Genomic DNA, 26,466 nt, shown 5'->3' with positions numbered 1-26,466 from the left:
GCTGAAATTACAAAGTCAGCTTCCCTTAATGTCAATCAGAGCTGTTCTTAAAATTACATGCTGGCCACCACACAGGGGTCGCAGTAGAGGCTTCCACTCCAACCACCTGACCTGACCCCTTGCCTGTCTTTCTGTTTTGCATGAACTCCGCCTGTCCTGACCTTGGCCTGTTATATTGATTATATCTGTTTGTCCCTCTGAAACTTGCTACAGTGCTTCTAACCCAAGACTGCTCCTGAGGTAATAGTCTGAAGGCCCTTGCAGCTAAGTCCAGACCCCTTGAGTAGCTCAAAATCAAATAATTCAGTGTCATACTCCCTGCATGGCATACTCCCTGAGGAATATTGGGTGGTATAGGCCTATAAAATGCTGTAGACACTGAATACAGAATCTTTGCGACAAATATTACCATATCAGGACTCAAACCTGGGACCTCCTGCTTTCCCTGTTGAGCCATCCAGGTCTTTGGACAAGTTCCCCTACATACCCTAGCTTTGTTTCAGGATCTGTTTACTTAGTTCTTGCCTACCTGTCCTAGCTCCACATGGCTTCTGCTTAAGCCCTCTATACAAGCCTGGCCCTTCATGCATTGCGTGATTATTCTGCTCCAAGCCTTGATCAAGCTCCACTTCTGCCTGCTCCTCTGTGATTCAACTGAGACATTCTGATACCAACCCCTGGCTTCCACTCTGACTACGCTACCTGCCTCATCCATCTGTACTGCAAACTGAGACCTCCTGTTGCTGACCCCTGGCACTTCCCTGACTACTCTCCAGACCTGTGGCTTTTAGACCTGAGGCTCCAACGCTGTGCCGGTAACTGCCACAAAACATGCGTATGAGGCCTAAAGTTGTTCATGTCAAGATAAATGGGATAGGTTGCCACAAAACACTACTAAGAGCCTCAAACTTTTTTTTCACTGACTTTGGGCAGAAGATATCCCCTGAAGTTAACATCTTGAGTAGTAGCATGTGGGAGGTTGGTTGGAACAATGTTTCCAAAACGCTGAATCTCATGGATGACGGCATCAGTATACGACATCTGTTTACGATGAATCACTTGGGGTTCAGCTGCACCGATAACTTTCTCAATCTCACTTTGGACCTTTCCTATGGCCAATAAAAGATAAATCAATTAAAAAAATACTAAGAAGTTGTGTCATAGGTTTTTTTTTTTTTTTTTCAAATATTTTTTATTGAACATTTTCATAAAGTACACATTGTTATATTCTCACAAGTGTTACGTATACATGGATTATACATCAAACCTTTACATATCATTGTAATATATTTGTATAACATTTGAACAGGTGTCATAGGTTTTGATCACATTTAGTTTAGGGCTCCACTATAGTCTTTAGTCATGCAACACACTGTGTAATGTAACATATACACAGTATATACAGTCTCTTACTTTGGATTTCTGGATATTTTATCATCAGCAGAAGACCCCATCTCAGGGTGGTGGAGGTTGTTTCCATGCCAGCAGCAAAGAGGTCCGAAACAAGTGTTGTTAGGTTTTCATTGGTGAAGTATAATTGAGGGCTTTCCTAAAACATATCACGTGCACATTAGTGTTGCATAAATGAGATGGAATATCCTTATGTTATAAACCAATGCAGAAATCTCATTATATCATGATACTCAATGACATGTGAGAACTGTTTAGTGCTGTATTCTGTATACTGTATAGTAACAGTATGGTGGTATTATGTGGTCATGGTCTGGGGGTATAATTTGGCCCTGATATAGTGTTATTATTTGTAATATTTATTTATTCAGTGAGAGTATGTTAGTAATAAAGGAACCTGTCACCAGGTTCATGCTGCCCTGAACTACATTCTGCAGCATTTCAGAATTAACATACATTTAAGTTTGACTCGGAAGAGCACTGTGCTGCAGTGGATTTTTAGCACTGATTTCTCCCTTTGTGATGCATAAGGTGACATCTACAACATTTCTGCACCAAAAACTGACAAAAAAATCATTTGGTGTGGTTTTTGCTGCTGAAACTTTTCTATACTATAAAATAAGGGAAAGCAACTATGTCTATTGTATACTGTGATTGGTGTATCTTTTTTCCCATATCAATGCAGCAAGCTTAGTTCTCATACTGTATCTATGCAGCAAGCTTGGTTCTGGTATTGTACCTACCTAGTAAGCTCAGTTCTGTTATTGTATTTATTTGACAAGCTCAATTCTGGTACCGTACCTATGTAGTAATCTTGGTTCTCATACTGCACCCGTCTAGTAAACTTGGTTATGGTACTGTATTATGTAGAAAGCTTTGTTTTTGTACTGTATCTACTTAGTAGGCTTGGTTCTAGTATCGTATCATTGAAGTTTGGTTCTGGTACCATATACATGTAATAAGCTTGGTTCTAGTACTACATCTATGCAGTATATATCAATATATCAATTCTAGTATTGTATATATGTACTAAGCTTGCTTTTGGTATTATATCTATATAGTTCATTTGGTTCTGGTACCATATCCATTTAGTAAGTGTGAGGTCACTTTAAAACTCTAGACTGGTGCAAGGCTCACAATCTTTGAATAGTCCAGGACTAGAGATGAGCGAGCATACTCGTTAAGGGACAATACTCGAGCGAGTATCGTCATTTTCGAGTACCTGTCTGCTCGTCAGAAAAGGTTCGGGTGCTGGCGGGTAGCAGGGGGGGTGGCAGGGGGAACGAGGTGAGATCTCTCACCCCCCGCTCCCCCCTGCTCACTCCCACAACCCACCGCTCACCCCCGCCGGCACCCGAATCTTTTCCGACGAACAGACAGGTACTCAAAAAGGACGATACTCGCTCGAGTATTGTCACTTAACGAGTATGCTCCCTCATCTCTATCCAGGACCCATAGTAGACTTAATCTACTCCTGATCTCTCCCTTACTGAATTTGGATTACTATGGAAATGTATATTATAATTATCTAATTCCTCCTTTGTTTAAAATTCAATATCAAGCTGAGTTTTATAATTCAAAAGGCTCCAGTGTCCTATGTGTTTTACATGCAGCACTAATAGTCTGGTCTCAATTCTAAAATTTTTTGAGGTAACGTCCTCCTTTTTTCTTTAGGTGGAGTTTTTGTATGCTTTTCTTTTCCTGTCAAAAATTAAAGCATCTGGGGGGCGGAGCCTGACCTCGGAGTGAAATGGCTGCTTGAGAGCAGAGCTCCCTAGCACCGGCATTTACCGGGACCTCTCACAGCGGCTACTAGATGCAGAGGATGGTGAAACCTGCAAGAGAGAAGGCGGGAGAACACATGGGAACTCCTCGCCCGGCCAGAGGTCATGCAGACCTGCAGAGGTATATAAAAGACCGGACTGCTCACTCTCCCCCTGTGGCCGGCAAGATGGCACTGAGCCAGGAGGCTGTAGCGGCTCTCAGTGCAGAGCGGGAGGATGAAGCCTCATCAGAAGGGGAAGATAATGAGAAGATCTCCAGGAATTTATGAATTAGCTGCTCTCCAGAGCTATGCATCCCGCTTTGGCAGATCTTGCTGAAATAAAGGAGGAGGTTAGAAATATGGGGAGAAGAGTGGAGGAGTTGGAGATGTCCTCATCTGCTATCACCACCCATTCTTTGGAGATGGCCCAGGCTTTGAGTGAGCAGCACTCTCACTTGAACAAAGCGCTCCTGATGCAGGAGGATCTAGAAAATCGAAACAGACGCAGCAATGTTCGCATAAAAGGATTGCCAGAATCATGGGTGCCGGAAGCTCTTCCTAAAGTTACACTTGAACTCTTTGCATCACTTCTGGGTTCGGACAGAGCAGCTACTATCACCATCGAGCGTATCCACAGAGCACTACGACCAATACCCACTAGTTCGGAGCCACTTAGAGACATTATATGTAATCTATTGTCCTTTCTGGATGTGCTGGCTATTCTTGGGGCAGCGAGAAACCGCCAGAATATGCATTATGGAGGAGTGCCTTTCACCCTGGCTAAACGCCGTCTACTACGTCCGCTCCTTGAGGCACTTAGAGCAAAGGACATAAGATATGCGTGGCTGTTCCCCTTTGGATTAGCTTTTAACCACAAAGGCAAGAGATATAATATACACTCTCTTGAAGATTTAAAAGGGTGCTGGCAACATCTTGGTATAGACCCGATCGACCTCTCCCACTGGCTACCCCTCCGGGAGCTACCAAACTTTCCCCACTTGCCTACAGCTGAAGCCGGGCAGTTGGCGGGTAACGCTAAATCACCCAGGAGCAAGAAGAAGAAGAACAGGGAGAAAGCAGCATGTGGTGACACCTTATGTTTAAATAACTATTATTTGTTGAAACCTGTATCCGGCTGGAAATATAACTTGTGTGCCTGTTGCCGCAGCTCTGACTGTCTTAACTGATGGAGATGTATCCAACCTTATTTCAAGCCAGCCGGTCAACTAATCAACTAAAGTTATATGGTTTACAGCCTAATCTAGGCTGACATTGTTCTTTTTCTCTCCTTTAGTAGGAATATCACTACCTCTCCTGAAGTTTCTGTCCTAGGTGTGCCTGCACCGATCAGGCTAAATCCATTCACTAACTGACGTTCAGTTGAGTGTGTTGTGCTTGCCTCACATATATGCACATATATGTAATCTCTTAAGACAACTGCAGCTCAGTTTACTATTTTTAGCTAAACAGTCTTGTTGGGATAATTTATTGTGCTTTTTTTGACCCTGCCCTCCCATCCCATTATTTCATTCCTTGCTTGTGCTCTCCTTCGCCCCTCCCCCCTTCCCTACTACAGGGGACTTAGGTACTCTGAGGAAAACTTGATTGATCCATCTAAGGTATTGCTTACACTTGGATTTTGCCGTTTACTCTCTTTTAGCGGTCCAAGCTGGTAACGAAGTCCCTTCCTATTTCTGATATCCATGCTCTGAAATGGATACCACCCGTGTTACCACTTTCAAGGTCTCAACTCACCTCTTAAGAGACACAATCTATCCCTTCTTCTCAAAAGGTACAGTACGAAAGTCCTTCTCTTACAGGAAACACACTTTAAGGGCAATAAATGCTTTTGCCTTACCGGGAAGACTCTTCCCTCAAAGTTTCCACAATTCACATCCCACATTGGCCTCAAAGGGGGTTTCTATCCTGTTCCACAAATCCATAACTTTTAAATGTGAAGTGCAATATTCGGATGGAGAGGGGAGGGTTCTCTTCCTTAGGGGCTCACTTAATAATACTAAGCTGACCTTTGCAAATCTGTATGCGCCCAACGGAGACCAGGTTACCTGGTTAGTCAAACAACTGGAGGTACTCAGGCAGTTCACCGTCGGCCAGGTTGTACTGGGTGGGGACTGGAATTTAACTCTAAACCCTTTACTAGATTCGTCAGTGGGTCGCTCCCAGGTCTCGCAGAGGAAACTGAGGATGTTGAGTCAGCGACTCCAAAGGTTAGCCGTAGTACATGCTTGGCGGTGATTACACCCCTCTACTAAAGATTTTACCTACTATTCTACAATCCACTCCTCCTTCCAGAGGCTTGATTATCCAATTGTCTCCTCGAACCTTCTGGTGCACCTGGGAAAAGCCAGTATAGACTATATGACGATCTCAGACCATGCCCCGTTACATATTGACATACACCCCTTTTGGGAAGCTACAAGGGAGTGGAGATGGTGACTTAACAATTCCTTATTGGATGCGGTTCTAGAGAGGGCCCGTATTTCCGAGTTAGTGCAAGAATACTTTCAATTAAATTCTACAGGAGACCTGCAGTTTCTGATGGTCTGGGAAGCCCACAAGGCTTTTGTGAGAGGTCTCTTGGTTGATTTGGGGACTAGAATCAAAAAACAGCAACAGAAAGAAATTGATTAAAAAAAACTCTCTCAAATAGCAATATTAGAACAAGCTGTGAAAAGCTCTCAAACTAAAAGTAACCTGGAGGAACTAACTTCTCTGAGGCAGGATCTGCGAAACTGTCTGGAATCTAAATTCAATAAGAAACACCTATTTCTTAAACATGTGGTTTATGCCCATGGGAATAGAGGAAGTAAGTTTATGTCTGCCTTAATTTAAAAAACCTGCAGTAGAAACCACATTAATTCAATAAAAACTCAGGTGAAGCAGTATGCTAAACTGTAGAAATAGCAGTTCTACTCACACCTGTACAACCTCAGAGGTCAAGATACACATACTGGCCCACAAGCAATTAAGGAAAAGATTGATACATTTCTGAACACTTTACATCTCCCTAGGTTGGGTATGACCGATGCCGAGACTTTATTAGCCCCGGTCTCATCCCTAGAAATTTAGAATATCATAGGATCATGCACAGCAGGGAAAAGCCCTGGTCCTGATGGCCTATTCAAAGTATACAATAAAGCGTTTAAATCAATTTTGGTCCCGCGATTAAAAGATCTCTTTAATGAGTTGTTACAAGGAGGGTCCCTCCCAAGCAGTCCCAAGAAGCACACATCACGCTTATACAAAAAGAGGGGAAAGACCCAGAATTGTGCAGCAATCTCACTGATAAATTTAGACGTTAAGCTTTCGGCCAAGTTTCTAACCAAACGACTAGAAGACTACATCCCTTCTTTAATAAATAGTGAACAATCTGGTTTTATTAAAGGAAGAGAAGGTAGAGACAATTGCCTTAGGTTGTTTAATGCCGCAAAATATGCTCAGTCCCAATGCATCCCTTTGGTTTTCGTAGGAACTGACGCAGAGAAGGCCTTCGATAGGGTGAGCTGTATTTACATGGAAGCAGCCCTCCGCCACTTTACCCTTCCCCCTCCTTTCATCTCCGCAATTTTCTCACTTTATACTAAACCCTACGCAAGATTGAAAATTAATGAAATACTGTCCACCCCGTTTGATATCCGCAATGGGACTCGTCAGGGTTGCCCACTGTCCCCAACCCTTTTTATTCTTGCAATCGAACTCCTTCTTCAAAGTGTTAGGCAGGACCCTAATATAAAAGGTTTGAGCATTGGTCACCATACGTTATCAGCTGCAGCCTTTGCAGATGACATCATGTTTGTAATTTCCGAGCAAGAAAATGGCATACGTAGATTAACCTCACTACTCGAGGATTTCTGTACCCTGACAAACTTTAAAGTTAATTTCTCCAAATCTACTGTATTAAATGTCTCTGTTCTGGACTCTTGCTGCGGCTACTTAAAATCCAGCTCGCCCTTTCCGTGGTCCAACTCATCAATTTATTACTTAGGCATTAAACACACCAAAAAAGCCAAAGACCTTTACACATTTAATTTTCGGCCCCTTGTAGCCCAAGTTAGGAAAATGCTCCACGCCTATGAGTTGCCATTTATCTCCTGGTTTGGCAGAAAGAATATACTAATATTGTATGTGCTTCTGACAATCCTTTACAAACTTCGCATGCTCCCGATATTCCTGCCACAGACTTTCTTTGAGACTCTTCCAAGGATTTTTTCAGGCTATGTCTAGAGGCAGAAGAGATCCCGTTTAGCCTATAGTTGAATGATAAGATAGCGATCAGAAGGAGGGATTGATTTACCTTGTATCAGGGACTTTTATAAGCAATTCAGATTAACTACTGGATGGAGCTTACTCACCCCATTAGGGACCCTTTACTGTTCCATCTGGCAAAGGGTTCGTATTGAGATACCCTTCTGGAGGACCTATGGTTCCCAGCCAAACTCAAATACAGAGTGACTAATTTTAGCCCCCTGATTAGGGGCCTTGCGAGACCTGGGATGACCTGGGGAGTTCTTTGGCCCCTAGGCCTTCCCCGATCCTTCCACTGCGAGCTTTGTTCAGTCTGCTTGAGATCCCATCCGACCCTTTGACAGTTAGTGTGTGGAGAAGATTCTCTGAAGAAACAGTAGGTGATCTTTAGGTTCAGGCTCATGGAAAGCCAGCTAAGATTCTTCAAACCCTGCTACCCAATCACAAGTTCTCTTTTCTACAGACATCTCATGTAACTCACTCTCTAGGTAAATTCTTTAAAATCTTTAAGTCCACCAGACCAAAGACGCCTTTTCAAAGACTATTAGAAGAGAAGACTCACAGGCTAAGAAAGATAACTAACCTACGGAGTAGTTTTGTTTCTCCGTCTATCTCTTCTAAGACCTCCTTCCTAATTTCTTGGGAAAGGGAACTAAATATCTCACTCTCCTCAAATGACATAAAATTAATTCTGAAAACTGCTTAGGGCTTTCTCCCTGTATCTTAATGCAGGAGAGCCATTATAAACTCTTGGTGAGATGGTACAAAACTCCACAATGGCTATTTGCCTATAAACTAGCCCCTCATGATAGATGCTGGAGATGTAATTCAGACTTGGGCTCTTATCTGCACATCTGGAGGGAATGCACAATCATTGGCCCTTTTTGGAAAGAGGTAGAGATTGTTCTGCAGCGCCTCTCACCAGGCCTGAACTATCAGCAGACATGATCTTTCTTTGGAGACCTTCTGTAGGCTTTCATCCATTGAAGAATAGGCTGATTGCTTTCATGCTGGATGCGGCTAAGGCCCTGATTCCCCTTTTATGGCTCCCGAGGTTCCCTCCCTCTGTGGCCCAGTGGAAAGAGAAGGTAGACCTGATTTGTAATCTGAAAGAACTCTCAAGCTGGTCGAGGGGAAAGCATGATGGATTTGTGCAGATGTGAAACCCCTGGCAGGCTCTCAAATTGAGAACTTAAAGAAGGACATGTGCCATGCTTTTTATCACTTATTTCCTAGATGCGAGTGAACGGTCCATTCAGAGTTGTCGATACCTTGGCTTGTAGAGTTGTGGCTCCGTACAGGGTCCCAGACTTGGCCCTAGTATCAGAAGATGATTTGGGGAGTTTTGTGGCCCCTACTGAAGCAGCGTCCAGAGTACAACTCCCCCATCCCCCTTGTCTTGTCCTATTCCCACCTATCTTACCCTTCCCCCATGTCCCTTTCCCCCTTCTTTCTTCTCCACCCTGGCTCCTTTAAGCCTTTAAATAAAGAAGCTTTGAGTACAAGATATTGTGCTTAAATGTACAAGTCATGCTCACAGTCCTGAATAAGAACCGGGAGAATTCTTCTTTTGGCTTTCAAGTTATGTCTGTAAAATATGAAAAATACCAATAAATCTTGATTAAAAAAACAAAAAATTAAAGCATCTGCGACAGAGGCCAACAACAGACTCTATAATACAGATATGAACAAAGCCTTAAAGTCACTCCCCAGTCTTTGGGTCAAAATTGGTCCCAGAACCGAGGGGGAAAGGGATTTTACCTGGTGACCTACTCTATGGCCTGTCCCTGGACCCCTCTGTCAATTCACAGACACTTCATGCTGCTTACGGATTGGCCAGCACTGCTCAGGAAAGGCCCAGTACCATTGCTAACTCCACGTTCCCTATAGCTAAAACCCCTCAAGAGAATATATTAAATGTAATTGCAGATCAGATTACACAGAACAAACAACAGAACTAGAGGTACTAAGGAAAACTGCAAAGAAACTCCATCATACCCTACACAAGAATGACTGTCTGAAAACCATATTCTCGGACTCTCCTCTTCTGTGTTACAGGAAACCCCCAAATTTGAGGAACTTTATAATCAGGAGTCCATTGCCCTCCTACACACAAAAAGGAACTTATCCCTGCAATGTAAGGAGCTGCAACACCTGCTCACATGTACTGACCATGGACAGGATACAAATCCCCAGCACACAGTAGAACTATAAGATCTTCGGGACATTCACATGTTCCATGTTCGATGTTGTGTACCTGATCCTGTGCCGTAAATGTACTGTTGGGGGGGCTTTATATTGGAGAAACAGAACAGAAACTGAAAGCAAGGATGAGATCTCACTGCCACACAATTAAAGAAAGAAAGATAGAATTACTGGTGGCGGAGCACTTTTCTAGTCACAGACACAGCATAGACTATATGAAGGTTATTATACTGAAAGGCAATTTCAAATCACAAAGCCATAGAAGAATTTAGGAATACAAATGTACTTTTGACACTTTCAATAGAGGGTTAAATTGTTCAAGACGATGTGTTACTGGGAAGTATGAGACATCTATAGCACAGATAACACTGCTGACCTGGTGACCCTCTAACACTAATTCAAAGACCATAAAACCTTCACATTTTTATCAGTGACTATTTTGTAAGGTCACTGCCCTTACTTTCTCTTTTTGTCCAGCACTGAGAGGGTTAATTAGCACTGACCGGGTTAACCAGCTTTCTGCCTGTGTTCACCTGTGAGGTTAATTAGGCATTACTACCCTATTTAAGGTGAGCAGATACACTTCCTGGTTGCCTTTGAATTGGTGTTTGTTAGTTCATGACTTCATTGATCATCAGCCTTCATTGGTCATTCTGTTCTGTGTCAGTTTTGCCCGGTCTCTGGGTTCTGTCTTGCAGTCTGACTTCTGTCTTATCTGTGTCATGTCTGCCTCTCTGTCTTGGGTCTGTTTTCTGATCTTCTGTTCTGTCTGAGGCATCTTGCATATCTGCATCTGTTCTTACATTTATTTTCTGTCAGCTTCATGTCAGTCTGTCCTTGTTCTGTCCTGCATCTGTCTCCTGCCAGTTCCGCCTGGTTCCGTCTGTTTGCCAGTTCCATCTGGTTTTGTGTACTACCCCTTCAGTAATAGTCAGACCTGATGTTCCAGTGCAGGGCCGCCCTTATTGAGGCGATTGCCTTGCTTATAGGCAGGTATCCTGAGTTGTCTTATTAGTAAAGGGACCGCAAGACAACTAGGACCCTTGAAGTTGGACCCGTGGCTTAAGGGACTTGGCCAATTTATAAACTAATTTTTCATACCTTTATAGCTATTCCATCTGGTAATCGTGCTGGTATGCTGGTAAGTGTTTTGGGTGTTTGGCGTCTGTCCACAAGTACGTAGTCCGTCTTGAGTTCTGTCTATGTGTTTTCAGTTCTGCCTATATTCCTGTATCTGAGTTTATTCTGAATACCTGTCTACTGTCCGCCTATCTGAGGAGTCAGTTACTAACCACTCCAGGGCTGGCCTTAGCTTTGGTGGGTTGGTCCCGTGGATCCACATTTCCTGTTTAATGCATAAAATATTTAAGTATGTTTTTATTTCTGTTGTAGTATCCTTTTAAGTGCAAATTAATCACATCTATGTCTGTTCCTTATCATATGTATGTGTGCCTTTTCAGATCTATTTCATTTAAGCCTGAAAAAGAACCCTGCGTAGGTTTGAAAGCTCGCATTAACATCATGTATTTTTGTTAGCCATTAAAAGGTATCATATCTATAAGATCACTTGGTTTCTCTTGCTGGGAACAATCAAAGATAACACATTGTGATGTCACCAATGGTTGTGCTTTATTGCAAACTTAGATGTACTACAGCCGTATCAATGTTTCAGTACCTTTTGTTGCTTCACCAGAAATGCGTCGATAAGATTCCTCTGGTCATTTACATCCAGTTCTTTCCTCCGGCTGGTGAAAGTCTCTTGGATAAACACATACATTTCATTTATATTCTTGGCCACTTTTTTTTGGATTCTAGAACACCAGCGCATTATGGATGGAAATGCGTTATATAGCTGCAGTGAGAAAAACACATGAATGGATGAAAAAGAATTTAAAGCTAAAATTGAATTTTATTACTCTTCATTTGCTTCCCAAATGCAAAATAAACAGCCATCTAAATAGTCTTAAAACTTTCCTACTATTTTGGTGCTGTAGATTCTGTGTAACATCTGCACAGAGCTGTATGAGCGATCAAACGATCACAAGTTAAATTCCCTTATGGCAATAAAAAATGTAAAAATAAGTTAAATGGGTTTTCCAGGCATTTAACTCCTTTCAGTACTGAGGATCTATCTTCAGGACAGGTCATTAGTAGTGATCTGCTGAGCTCCTCCTCTTGTGAACCTCTGTGATCTCCAGATCTCTTCACCCACATTCACTGCAGTGGGCCACATTGGAGTTGGAGCAGGAAAAGCAACTAAATTAATAAATGGAATGGGAGAGTTGGAATACCCAGAGAGGCTAACAAAATTGAGATTATTCACCCTGGAAAAAAGACAGTTAAGGGGCGATAAAATAACTATGTATAAATATATTAGGGGACAATACCAGGATATATCCCATGGCCTCTTTATACCCAGGACTGGTATATCTATATATATATACATAAAGACAAAAGCCCTCACTGACTCACTGACTGACTCACTCACTCACTAACTGACTCGCCAAAAGTTCTCCAACTTCCCGATGTCGTAGAAACATGAATTTTGGCACAAGCATAGATTATCTCGAAAATAGGAAAAGTAATTGGGTCCCAACTCGATTATTCAATTCTAGCGCAAAAGAATTAGCGTCCAATTTTACGTACAGAATCTAAATCTCTCACTTTCCAGTGTCATAGAGACTTAAAATTTGGCACGAGCATTGAATATGTCATAAATAGGAAAAGTTAATAGGTCCCAACTTCATTATTCATTTCTATGCACAAAAGAATTAGCGTCCAAATTTTACGTACGGAATCTAATTCTCACACTTCCAGGTGTCATAGAGACTCGAAATGTGGCAGAAGCATTGATTATGTCATAAATAGGAAAAGCTAATGGGTCCCAACGCGATTATTCAATTCTAGCGCAAAAGAACTAGCGTCCAAATTTTACGTACATAATCTAATTCTCTCACTTCTTGGTGTCATATAAACATGAAATTGGGAACGGGCATTGATTATGTCATAAATAGGAAAAGTTAATGGGTCCCAACTCGATTGTCCAATTCTAAGCGCAAAAGAATTAGCGTCCTCATTTTACGTACAAAATCTAATTCTCTCACTTCCCGATGTCATAGAAACTTGAAATTTGGCACGGCCATTGATTATGTCATAAATAGGAAAAGTTAATGGGTCCCGACTTGATTATTCAATTCTAAGTGCAAAAGTATTAGCATCCAAATTTTAGGTATGGAATCTAATTCTCTCACTTCCTGATGTCATTTTATATAAAGGAAATGTTGCATAGTTACCTCCCCGTGGTGTTTCCTGGGTAACGCAGAGAACTATGAAAAATGGTGAACATATGTTTTTCCGGTATCTCTAATGTAACCATGACTTCATACGATTTTCCGTGTGAACACCAGATAAGCACCAGTACCAAATTAACTCGGGCGAAGCCGGGTATAATAGCTAGTATATATATATAAAGACGAAAGCCCTCACCGACTGACTCACCACTAATTCTCCAACTTCCCGATGTTGTAGAAACATGAAATTTGGCGTGAGCATAGATTATGTCATAAATTGGAAAAGTAAATGGGTCCCAACTCCATTAATCAATTCTAAGCGCAAAGAATTAGCATCCAAATTTTATGTACGGAATCTAATTCTCTCACTTTTCGGTGTCATAGAAACTTGAAATTTGTCACGATCATTGATTATGTCATAAATTGGAAAAGTTAATAGGTCCCAACTAGATTGTTCAATTCTAAGCGCAAAAGAATTAGCGTCCACATTTTACGTACAAAATCTAATTCTCTCACTTCTTGGTGTAATAGAATCTTAAAATTTGGCACGGGCATTTATTGTGTCATAAATATGAAAAGTTAATGGGTCCCAACTCAATTATTCAATTCTAAGTGCAAAAGAATTAGCGTCCAAATTTTATGTATGGAATCTAATTCTCTCACTTCCCGATGCAGTGAAAACATCAAATTTGGCACGGGCATTGATTATGTCATAAATAGGAAAAGTTAATGGGTTCCCACTTGATTTAATTCTAGTGCAAAAGAATTAGCATCCAAGTTTTACGTACATAACCTGATTCTCTCACTTCCCGATGTCATAAAAACATGAAATTTGGCACGAGCATTGAATATGTCATAAATAGGAAAAGTTAATGGGTCCCAACTAGAGATGAGCGAACGTACTCGTCTGAGCTTGATGCTCGGGCGAATATTAGGATGTTCGGGATGCTCGTTACTCGTAACGAGCACCACGCGATGTTCGGGTTACTTTCACTTTTCTCTCTGAGACGTTAGCGCGCTTTTCTGGCCAATTGAAAGACAGGGAAGGCATTACAACTTCCCCCTGTGATGTTCCAGCCCTATACCACCCCCCTGCTGTGAGTGGCTGGGGAGATCAGATGTCACCCGAGTATAAAAGTCGGCCCCTCCCGTGGCTCGCCTCAGATGCGTTGTGAGATAGCTGAGGGACCGTGCTATACTGTTGGAGCTGCTGTAGGGAGAGTGTTAGGAGTTAGTGTAGGCTTCAAGAACCCCAACGGTCCTTCTTAGGGCCACATCTAACAGTGTGCAGTACTGTGGAGGCTGCTGTTAGCAGTGTTGCACTTTTTTTTTTTTTTCCAAATCGGCCGTGCAGAGCATTGCGCCCTGCAGTAATAAATACTCCAGGGACAGAATTGTGTAGGCAGGGCCAGAAGACATATTTTATTGATTGAATATACGCAGTGGGCCTTTCCTTTAAAAAAAAAAGGGCAAAAATTCTATTTGGCCTGCAGGCTTGCGCCAATTTATTTCCTGGCTGGGAAATCACCGCTCTGCTGCAGTTAATAACACTGCAGTTCTGTGACACACAGCAGGGCCACAACACATTATTGATTGAATATAGTCAGTGGGCCTTTCCTTTTAAAAAAAAGGGCAAAAATTCTATTTGGCCTGCAGGCTTGCGCCAATTTATTTCCTGGCTGGGAAATCAAATCACTGTTAATACAGCATGCTGAGGGGTAGGGGTAGGCCTAGAGGACGTGGACGCGGCCGAGGATGCGGAGGGCCAAGTCAGGGTGTGGGCACAGGCCGAGCTCCTGATCCAGGTGTATCGCAGCCGACTGCTGCGCGATTAGGAGAGAGGCACGTTTCTGGCGTCCCCACATTCATCGCACAATTAATGGGTCCACGCGGGAGACCTTTATTAGAAAATGAGCAGTGTGAGCAGGTCCTGTCGTGGATGGCAGAAAGTGCTTCAAGCAACCTATCATCCACCCACAGTTCTGCGCCGTCCAGTGCTGCAAATCCGAATCCTCTGGCTGCTGCTCCTCCTTCCTCCCAGCCTCCTCACTCCACTACAATGACACATGCTCAGGAGCGGGAAGACACCCAGGAACTGTTCTCGGGCCCCTACTCAGATTGGGCAGCAGTGGTTCCTCTCCCACCAGAGGAGTTTATCGTCACAGATGCCCAACCATTGGAAAGTTCCCGGGGTCTGGGGGATGAGGCTGGGGACTTCCGGCAACTGTCTCAAGACCTTTCAGTGGGTGAGGAGGACGATGACGATGAGACACAGTTGTCTATCGGTGAGGTAATAGTAAGGGCAGTAAGTCCGAGGGAGGAGCGCACAGAGGATTCGGAGGAAGAGCAGCAGGACGATGAGGTGACTGACCCCACCTGGTTTGCAACGCCTACTCAGGACAGGTCTTCAGAAGGGAAGCAAGGGCAGCAGCAGGGCAGGTTGCAAGAGGCAGTGCGGTGGCCAGGGGTAGAGGCTGGGCCAGACCGAACAATCCACCAACTGTTTCCCAAAGCGCACCCTCGCGCCATGCCACCCTGCAGAGGCCGAGGTGCTCTAAGGTCTGGCAGTTTTTCACAGAGACGCCTGACGACCGACGAACAGTGGTGTGCAACCTTTGTCGCGCCAAGAACAGCTGGGGAGCCACCACCAACAGCCTCACCACCACCAGCATGCGCAGACATATGATGGCCAAGCACCCCACAAGGTAGGACGAAGGCCGTTCACCGCCTCCGGTTTGCACCGCTGCCTCTCCCCCTGTGCCCCAACCTGCCACTGAGATCCAACCCCCCTCTGAGGACACAGGCACTACCGTCTCCTGGCCTGCACCCACACCCTCACCTCCGCTGTCCTCGGCCCCATCCAGCAATGTCTCGCACCGCACCGTCCAGCCGTCGCTAGCGCAAGTCTTTGAGCGCAAGTACGCCGCCACGCACCCGCACACTCAAGCGTTAACCGTCCACATAGCCAAATTTATCAGCCTTGAGATGCTGCCGTATAGGGTTGTGGAAACATAGTCCTTCAAAAGTTTGATGGCGGCGGCGGCCCCGCGCTACTCAGTTCCCAGTCGCCACTACTTTTCCCGATGTGCCATCCCAGCCCTGCACGACCACGTCTCCCGCAACATTGTACGCGCCCTCAGCAACGCGGTTACTGCCAAGGTCCACTTAACAACGGACACGTGGACAAGCACAGGCGGGCAGGGCCACTACATCTCCCTGACGGCACATTGGGTGAATTTAGTGGAGGCTGGGACAGAGTCAGAGCCTGGGACCGCTCACGTCCTACCCACCCCCAGAATTGCAGGCCCCAGCTCGGTGGTGGTATCTTCGGCGGTGTATGCTTCCTCCACTAAACCACACTCCTCCTCCTCCTCCGCAACCTCTGTCTCGCAATCTAGATGTGTCAGCAGCAGCAGGACGTCACCAGCAGTCGGTGTCGCGCGGCGTTGCAGCACAGCGGTGGGCAAGCGTCAGCAGGCCGTGCTGAAACTACTCAGCTTAGGAGATAAGAGGCACACGGCCCACGAACTGCTGCAGGGTCTAACAGAGCAGACCGACCGTTGGCTTGCGCCGCTGAGCCTCCAACCGGGCATGGTCGTGTGTGACAATGGCCGTAACCTGGTGGCGGCTCTGCAGCTCGGCAGCCTCACACACGTGCCATGCCTGGCCCACGTCTTTAATTTGGTGGTTCAGCGCTTTCTGAAAAGCTACCCACGCTTGTCAGACCTGCTCGTAAAGGTGCGCCGGCTCTGCGAACATTTCCGCAAGTCCCACACGGACGCTGCCACCCTACGCACCCTGCAACATCGGTTTAATCTGCCAGTGCACCGACTGCTGTGCGACGTGCCCACACGGTGGAACTCTACGCTCCACATGTTGGCCAGGCTCTATGAGCAGCGTAGAGCTATAGTGGAATACCAACTCCAACATGGGCGGCGCAGTGGGAGTCAGCCTCCTCAATTATTTTCAGAAGAGTGGGCCTGGTTGGCAGACATCTGCCAGGTCCTTGGAAAGTTTGAGGAGTCTACCCAGGTGGTGAGCGGGGATGCTGCAATCATTAGCGTCACCATTCCTCTGCTATGCCTCTTGAGAAGTTCCCTGCAAAGCATAAAGGCAGATGCTTTGCGCTCGGAATCGGAGGCGGGGGAAGACAGTATGTCGCTGGATAGTCAGAGCACCCTCCTGTCTATATCTCAGCACGTTGAGGAGGAGGAGGGGGAAGAGACAGCTTGGCCCACTGCTGACGGTACCCATGCTGCTTGCCTGTCATCCTTTCAGCGTGTATGGCCTGAGGAGGAGGAGGAGGAGGAGGAGGAGGATCATGAAAGTGATCTTCCTAGTGAAGACAGCCATGTGTTGCGTACAGGTACCCTGGCACACATGGCTGACTTCATGTTAGGATGCCTTTCTCGTGACCCTCGCGTTGCACGTATTCTGGACACTACGGATTACTGGGTGTACACACTGCTCGACCCACGGTATAAGGAGAACCTTTCCACTCTCATTCCCGAAGAGGAAAGGGGTTCGAGAGTGTTGCTATACCACAGGACCCTGGCGGACAAGCTGATGGTAAAATTCCCATCCGACAGCGCTAGTGGTCCTCCGTGACGCCTCTGCCCCCTACAACTACTGGGTTTCGAAGCTGGACACGTGGCCTGAACTCGCGCTGTATGCCCTGGAGGTGCTTGCTTGTCCTGCAGCTAGCGTCTTGTCAGAGAGGGTGTTTAGTGCGGCTGGGGGAATCATCACAGATAAGCGTACCCGCCTGTCAACCGACAGTGCTGACAGGCTTACACTCATCAAGATGAACAAAGCCTGGATTTCCCCAGACTTCTCTTCTCCACCAGCGGACAGCAGCGATACCTAAGCAATACGTAGGCTGCACCCGCGAATGGAAGCATCGTTCTCAATCACCATCCAAAACGGGGACATTTCTGTTTCATCAATCTGTGTATAATATTCCTCCTCCTCCTCCTCCTGCTCCTCCTCCTGAAACCTCACGTAATCACGCCGAACGGGCAATTTTTCTTAGGGCCACAAGGCTCACTCATATAATTTTTCTAAACCATTTTTATACGTTTCAATGCTCTTAAAAGCGTTGAAACTTTAACTTGAAACAATTTTTCGTTAAACTGGGCTGCCTCCAGGCCTAGTTTTACCACTTAAGCCATATTAACCAAAGCGATTAATGGGTTTCACCTGCCATCTTGGTTGGGCATGGCCAATTTTTTCTGAGGTACATTAGTACTGTTGGTACACCAATTATTTTGGGCCCTCACCTACAGTGTAATCATAGTAATTTCTATGTTCTTCGCCTGCACTCATGGTACAGAAAGGTGTGTGGGGTTGGCCTACACTTTAGCTACATAAATGTATCTGGGGCCTTGTCTATACTGCAGCTACTGAAATGTGAAAGAGACTGTTATCTCCCTAAACTGCTGCAATGGGAATGTTACTGGGGCCTGTCTTGAGTGCTACTATTACTGAAATGGAACTAAGACTGCGCTCCCCCTATACTGCTGCTAGTGATAGGTTAGTGGGGCCTGTCCCTAATGCTACCGCTGAAATGTTAATAATTCTGGGCTCTGCCTATACCGCTGCTAATGGTATGTCACTGGGGTGTGGAAACAGAGGCTTCACAAAGACATGATGGCGGCGAGGCCATTTCCCACCAACGCTGTTACTGTTAAGGTGCATATAACCACGGACACGTGTAGAGGACACATAGTGCCTCCAAAACATCCCCCTCCTCCTCCAACAATGAAAACATTCTTGGCAAATACCTTTGCATTGGTCCGTCTGGTGGCAGTCCAAGAATTTCACCTTTAACGACACAACAAGAGAGCACCACCACCATCCCCCCGCCACGGCCCACTTAATCCTGGCCACATTCCGAAAACCAACTACATAAAACCGCGCTACCAGGTCCGCAGTCACCACCACATTACCACCAACGAGGTTACTGTTAAGGTACATATTACCAGTCTGACTGGGGCATGCAGTGTGGGCCGAAGCCTACCTGTATTGTATCTGACGTTAGCTCTACTGAGTAGGGCACTGCAATGGGATATATTTATGTACCGCCGGTGGGTTCCAGGGAGCCACCCATGCTGTAGATGCACACGGAGTTTAACCTACATCTGTCCACTTGTAAAGAACCCCAGTCTGACTGGGGCATGCAGTGTGGGCCGAAGCCCACCTGCATTAAGCACGACATTACCTCAGCTGTGATGGGCAATGCAATGGGATTTATTTATGTACCACCGGTGGGTTCCAGGGAGCCACCCATGCTGTAGGTGCACACGGAGTTTAAACTACATCTGTCCACTTGTAAAGAACCCCAGTCAGACTAGGGCATGCAGTGTGGGCCGAAGCCCACCTGTATTAAGCACGAAATTACCTCAGCTGTGATGGGCAATGCAATGGGATATTTAATGTACCGCCGGTGGCTTCCTGGCACCCACCCATGCTGTGGGTGCACACGGAATTCCCATTGCGGAGTTGTACCTGGCTGTGACTATTTATAAAAAACCGCGGTCTGACTGGGGCATGCAGACAGCTTGACAGAATGAATAGTGTGTGGCACATAGGTTCCCCATTGCTATGCCCACGTGTGCAGCTCCAGATGGAGGTGGCACAGGATTGGATTTCTCATTGCTTCTGTACAGCATTGTGGACTATCGGCCCACCCCTTTTATGGGGGGGGGTCGCTGCCTAGCCATGCCAACCCTCTGCAGTGTGTGCCTGCTTTTCCTGTGGCAGACGCACTTATAAATAGACATGAGGGTGGCGTGGCATGAGGGCAGCTGAAGGCTGGGCAGGGACAATTTGGTGTACACTGTGGACACTGTCGTGCGGGGGGGGGGGGGGGGTTGGGCAGCATGTAACCCAGGAGAAGTGGCAGTGGAGTGTCATGCAGGCAGTGATTGTGCTTTGTTGGAGGTAGTGTGGTGCTTAGCTAAGGTATGCCATCCTAATGAGGGCTTTTCAGAAGTAAAAGTTGTTGGGAGGGGGGGGGCCCACTCTTGCCGGTATTGTGGCTTAATAGTGGGACCTGTGAACTTGAGATGCAGCCCAACATGTAGCCCCTCGCCTGCCCTATCCGTTGCTGCGTCGTTCCCATCACTTTCTTGAATTACCCAGATTTTCACACATGAAAACCTTAGCGAGCATCGGCGAAATACAAAAATGCTCGGGTCTCCCATTGACTTCAATGGGGTTCGTTACTCGAAACGAACCCTCGAGCATCGCGAAAAATTCGTCTCGAGTAACGAGCACCAGAGCATTTTGGTGCTCGCTCATCTCTAGTCCCAACTTGATTATTCAATTTTAAGTGCAAAAGAATTAGCATCCAAATTTTTCGAACGAAATGTAATTCTCTCACTTTCCGGTGTCATAGAAATGTAAAATTTGGCACGAGCATTGATTATGTCATAAATAGTAAGAGCTAATGGGTCCAAACTCGATTATTCAATTGTAAGCGCAAAATAATTAGAGTCCAAATTTTACGTATGGAATCTAATTCTCTCACTTCCCAATGTCATAGAAACTTGAAATTTGGCACGCGCATTGATTATGTCATAAATTGGAAAAGTTAATGGGTCCAAACTCGATTATTCAAATCTAAGTGCAAAAGAATTAGCGTCCAAATTTTACGTGCGTAATCTAATTCTCGCACTTCCCGATGTCTTTTTATATAAAGGAAATGTTGCCTAGTTACCTCCACGTGGTGTTTCCTGGGTAACACAGAGAACTATGCAAAATGGTGAACATATTTTTTTCCCGGTATCTCTAAAGTAACCAACACAGAAGGGGGTTCTTTACTGTAAGAGCAGCGAGATTCTGAAATTCTCTGCCTGAGGACGTGATGATGGCAAAATCGGTAGAGGAGATTAAGAGGAGACAAGACATCTTTCTAGAGTGCTATGATATTACAGGATATAGATATTAGGTGACCAGTGGGGTTGTTGATCTCAAATGTTGGTCCAGGGATTACTCTGGCTGCCATTATAGAGTCAGGAAGGAATTGTTTTCCTCCAAATGAGCTAAATTGGCTCGTTGGGGTTTTTTTGGCCTTCTTCTGGACCAACAAGGGGGGGGGGGGGGCGAAGCAGGCTGAACTAGATGGACATTGTCTTCATTTAGCCTAACATACTATGTTACTATGTAAACACATTATTGATCTTGCACGGTGCACACCATAGGAAAAGCAAAAAAACCCAAAAAACACAAAGCTAGCACTGATCATCATGCCTCCAAAAACAAATTTTATACAAAAGCAATCAAAAGTCATATGCACCTCAAAATGGTAACAGGTAGTCCTGCAAAAAGCGAGCCCTCACACAACCCCATTGACAGAAAAATTAAAAACCTTCTGGTTAGAAGACTGTGTGAGAAAGTGTTTTGTTTTTTTTAAACAGCACAGCAACCCCCTCCCACCCTAGGAACTATTTAATTTAGGTATTGCCATAATCGTACTGTCCCACCAAATAAAGATAATGCTGTGAAAACAACGCCCACTCCCGCCAAATAGTGCAATTGTGTTTTTATCCATTTTTTCAGTGTGTTATATGGCATATTACATTGTACCCCTGCAAAATAAAACTTGTCAACTGAAAAAAAAAAAAAAACTCATTTGGTTATGTTGATGGAAAAATTGAAAAAAAAAATATCATTTTTTTAAATTGGGCAGGAACATAAAAAAATGTAAAAATTAATACATGTCTCCAAGGGGTTAGAGCACCTAAAAGGATGTCTGTCAGGAACATCTATACCAACCTAAAAAGATATTTTTAAATCAGGGCTACCATCCCACCTCAATTGATGACCAAATTACCAGAGCCACCAGGATACCCAGAAATCAACTACTCCAATACACAGAGAAGAAAGGAAACTATTGTGTGCCTCTAGTAGTGACCTACAACTCACAGATAGAAGTACTAAGGAAAACCGCAACGAAACGCCATCATATGCTACACAAGGATCACAGTCTGAAAATCATATTCCCTGACCCTCCCCTTCTGTGCTACAGGTGACTTCCAAATTTGAGAAACTTTATAATCAGGTGTGCATTGCCCTCTGATACACAAATAGGAACTTATCCCTGTAGTGTAAGAGCTGTAAGACCTGCTCACATATACTGACTGCGGACAGGATACGGATCCCCAACACACAGCAGGTCTATAAGATTCCGGGGACATTCACATGTTCCACCTCCAATGTTGTGTACCTGATCCTGTGCAGTAAATGTCCTGTTGGGGGGCTTTATGTTGGAAAAACAGGACAAAAACTGAAAGGGAGGTCTTTGTGGGAGGGGACTGGAATTTAACTTTGAATCCAGCGCTGGACGCGTCGACAGGTCGCTCTCAGGTCTCAAAGAGGAAACTTGGAGCATTGCTCCGAGCCTTCCAGAATCTAGAGGTCACAGATGCGTGGAGATGCCTACATCCGTCTACAAAGGACTACACGTACTTTTCATCTGTACACTCCTCCTTCCAGAGGCTTGATTATCTATTTGTATCTTATTCCCTACTTCAGCAAGTAGGAAAAGCCCATATAGACATTATGACTATTTCAGACCATGCCCCGCTACACATTGACATTAGACCTCACAAAATAGAACCAAGAGAATGGAGGTGGCGACTCAATGAGTCTCTATTAGATTCATTTGAAGAAAAGACACGACTATCCGAATTGATAGAGGAATTTTTCAAACTAAACACTGTAAACAAAACAGAAATGCCAATAATCTGGGAAGCTCACAAGGCCTATTTAAGAGGTCTCCTAATAGCGCTAGGGACAAAAGTGAAAAAACAACAACAAAGGGATATCAATAACAAACCTAACCAAATCGCAAAACTGGAACAAAAAGCAAAAACTTCCCAGTCTAAAAAAGAAAATTAACCAGCGCTCCAGTGCTTCGGAAAATGGCAGATGATGCAAGATTGTGTGGATGAAGTTTGTATAATTATGGCTATTTACTTACTTCGCAGGGGTGCTAACGATTAAGCACCCCTGAATCCAAGGTAGTAGGTGGAATTCAGAAGGTATATATAGAAATTCTTTTTATTGCGACGCGTTTCGGCCGTAATGTCGGCCTTTCTCAAGCATAAAAAACATCTACAACATGCCTGCATTATATAGTGCAGGTAACTGACACACAATTGCATGGCCTGCAAAAATAGTGGTGCAATAAGTTAGATAGAAAGCATGGACTGGAACATGCATCAAGGAATCAATGTCAGTAATAACTTATTAGATATATATATGTGTGTTAAATGGTCATCCTATCTAGATACTCCTCATGCACGTGTGAATTAGGTAATATAGAGTATCAAAAGTTCCTATGTATGCTATTTTTGTCTTAAACCGATGCCAGGGCTTGTTATTAGCCTATGACATTATTCACAGGGTTTAACTGAGGTGGGCGTGATTATCACATGATCATGGTGCCGCAGTAGTATCCTAGCGTCCTATCCATTTCTTGGAGCGCTATCCATTTTTTTTCTTTTTTCAGTCCAAAAAAGAAATAGAGGAACTAATTGTCCTGAGACGGGAGTTTAAAAATTGCCTAGCGGCTAGGTTTAACAAACGACGCTTATATTTCAAACACACAGTATATGCCCGCGGCAATAAAGGTAGCAGGTTCATGACAGCTCTAATTAAGAAAGCTCGTGCCAGAAACCATATAGCAGCGATACAAACACAAAAGGGTAGAGTAGTCTCCACCACCAATGATATAGCTAATGAATTCCAGAAATATTATTCTGAATTATACGACTTGTATGGTCGGGGGAAAACCCTACTCCACAAGAAACAAAAGCCGAAATAGACAACTTCCTGAATACCCTTAATCTTCCCAAACTTGGCAACACAGAAGCTAGCAATTTTAACGACTCCAGTCACCAGTGCAGAAATAGAATCCGTTCTAAAATCTTGTCCAGCGGGAAAGAGTCCTGGCCCAGATGGCCTATCCTTGGCCTATTATAATTCCTTTAAGGAAATACTAATTCCTCGACTTAGGGACCTATGTAATGCGCTTTTTCAGGGGAAACTCCTACCTAAACAATCCCCATATTACGCTGCTACATAAAGAAGGAAAACACCCTGAACTATACGGCAGCTATAGACCTATCCCGCTCATTAATGTAAACGTGAAGATATGGGCTAAGGTGCTGGCCAAACGACTAGAAGACTTTATCCCCGAACTGGTTAACAAAAAACAAGCAGAATTCATCAAGGGAAGAGAGGAAAAGGACAATTGCCTCCGATTACGTCATGTGGCAAGGTATGCCCAATCCCGTAATCTCCCTTTGGCTTTCTTGGGGACTAACGCTGAAAAACCGTTTGATAGGGTGAGCTGGACTTATTTAGAAGCAACCCTCAGACATTTCAACTTACCACCCCTCTTCATCACTTCAATCTTCTCTCTTTATTCCAGACTGTATGCAAGACTAAAAATAAATGAAACCTTATCCCCCCCATTTGACATATGTAACGGAACCCGTCAGGGATGCCCGGTCTCCCCCTCTCTCTTTATCCTCGCATTGGAGCCTCTGCTCCAGAGGGTGAGACAGGACCAGATCATTAGAGGCCTGGAGATAGGCTCTAATGCTATATCCACCGCTGCGTTCGCTGATGATGTTATGTTTGTAGTCACAGAACTAACGAAAGGGATCCCTAGGCTTGTCTCACTCCTGGAGGAGTTTGGGACGCTATCAAACTTTAAAGTGAATTTCTCAAAATCAACAATTTTAAACATTTCTATTCCTAAGCATCAAAATGGCCTCCTACAGACCAGCTCGCCCTTCAAGTGGTCCAATTCCAACATTGACTACCTGGGTAATAAATTCACTAAGAAAGGCGAAGAACTATACACCTACAACTTCCTCCCCCTAATAACTAAAATTAGCGACATGCTCCACTCATATGACTTGCCCCCCATCTCTTGGTTCGGCAGGAAAAATACCCTCAAATCCTACGTACTCCCGACAATCCTTTACAAAATACGTATGCTTCCAATTTTCCTCACAAAATCCTTTTTTAAAGCAATCAAAAAAGCCTTTTCGGGCTATGTCTGGAGGCATAAGAGACCACGCCTGGCCCACAGTTTAATGATAAAAAAGCGATATAAGGGCGGAATGAACCTACCCTGTGTTGAAGACTTTTACAATAATCAACTTCCAGCTGTCAATCAATAGGAAGCCTTATCAAGGAGCGACAAAAAAACTAAACTTTAGTAAAGCAAAATTTGATGAGCTTAGAACTACTATCGGTAACATTAATTGGGACAACATCCTCAAAAATAACGGTACAGAGGACAAATGGGAAAAGTTTAAAAGGATCCTAATCACCTCATGTGAGCAGTTCATTCCCTTTAAAAATAAAAGAAACTCAACTAAAAGAAAACCAATGTGGCTCGACAAGACGGTAAGAGGGGCAATAAACGAAAAAAAGAAAGCGTTCAAACTACTAAAGCAAGAAGGCAGCGAAGAAGCGCTAAAATCATACAGGGAAAAAAAACAAAATATGCAAAGATAAGATCAAAACTGCCGAGGAGGAAGCAGAAAGATGGATCGCCAAAGAGAGCAAAAACAACCTGAAGCTGTTTTTCAACTATATTAACAGCAAAAGGATTTGCAGGGAGAGCGCTGGCCCTTTAAAAAACAATGCAGGAGAAATCATTGATGATGACGAAGGGAAAGCAAATCTACTAAACAGTTTCTTCTCAAGTGTATTCACAAACGAAAAGGAAATGCCACACGAGACGCAGGGGAATAAAACGAACCCCTCACAAAATATCTCATACCTAACGCAGGAGGAGGTGCGAAAGCGTCTAAAGAAAACTAAAATTGATAAATCGCCGGGCCCAGATGGATTATACCCAAGGATACTAAGGGAACTAAGTGACGAGATAGCTAGGCCGCTATACCTAATATTTCTAGACACTATCAAGACCGGTGTAGCACCATTGGATTGGCGCATTGCCAACGTGGTTCCAATTTACAAAAAAGGGAGCAAAAGTGAGCCTGGTAACTACAGGCCAGTAAGTCTCACTTCAGTAACGGGAAAAATTTTCGAGGGGATTCTGAGAGACGCCATCGATGAGCACCTCAAGGAGAATAAGGGAATAACTCCTCACCAGCATGGATTCATGAAGGGTCGCTCATGTCAGACAAATCTGATCAGTTTCTACGATGAAGTAAGCTCTAAGCTGGACCAGGGAGAATCTATTGATCTTGTATATCTGGACTTCTCTAAAGCCTTTGACACCGTGCCACATAATAGGCTAATATACAAAATGAGGCAGCTCGGACTGGGTGAAAACGTGTGTAAGTGGGTAAAAAATTTGCTCAATGAGAGAAAGCAGAGGGTGGTAATAAATGGTTCATACTCTGATTGGGCCACAGTCGCTAGCGGGGTGCCACAGGGTTCAGTATTAGGCCCCACTCTGTTCAACATATTTATCAATGACCTGATAGAGGGGCTGCACAGCAAAATATCAATATTTGCAGATGACTAGAGATGAGC

General features: G+C 44.4%; 1 protein-coding gene across 3 annotated transcripts in view; it reads right to left on the bottom strand.

The window, feature by feature from the left end:
* Window positions 1-26,466, bottom strand: part of LOC136620888 (cytochrome P450 2K6-like) — a 63,242-nt gene that overhangs the window by 4,347 nt on the left and 32,429 nt on the right. For all 3 annotated transcript variants that reach the window (XM_066595943.1, XM_066595951.1, XM_066595960.1), the window contains 3 exons: window positions 11,322-11,498; window positions 1,414-1,549; window positions 925-1,109 (listed from right to left, as the gene is read on the bottom strand). In XM_066595943.1, the coding sequence (XP_066452040.1) occupies window positions 925-1,109; window positions 1,414-1,549; window positions 11,322-11,498 (498 nt within the window). The remainder of the gene's footprint in view (window positions 1-924; window positions 1,110-1,413; window positions 1,550-11,321; window positions 11,499-26,466) is intronic.

This window comes from Eleutherodactylus coqui, chromosome 1, assembly GCF_035609145.1.
Source record: "Eleutherodactylus coqui strain aEleCoq1 chromosome 1, aEleCoq1.hap1, whole genome shotgun sequence".
Lineage (NCBI taxonomy): Eukaryota > Metazoa > Chordata > Amphibia > Anura > Eleutherodactylidae > Eleutherodactylus > Eleutherodactylus coqui.
This window is presented reverse-complemented; position numbering and strand designations above follow the sequence as displayed.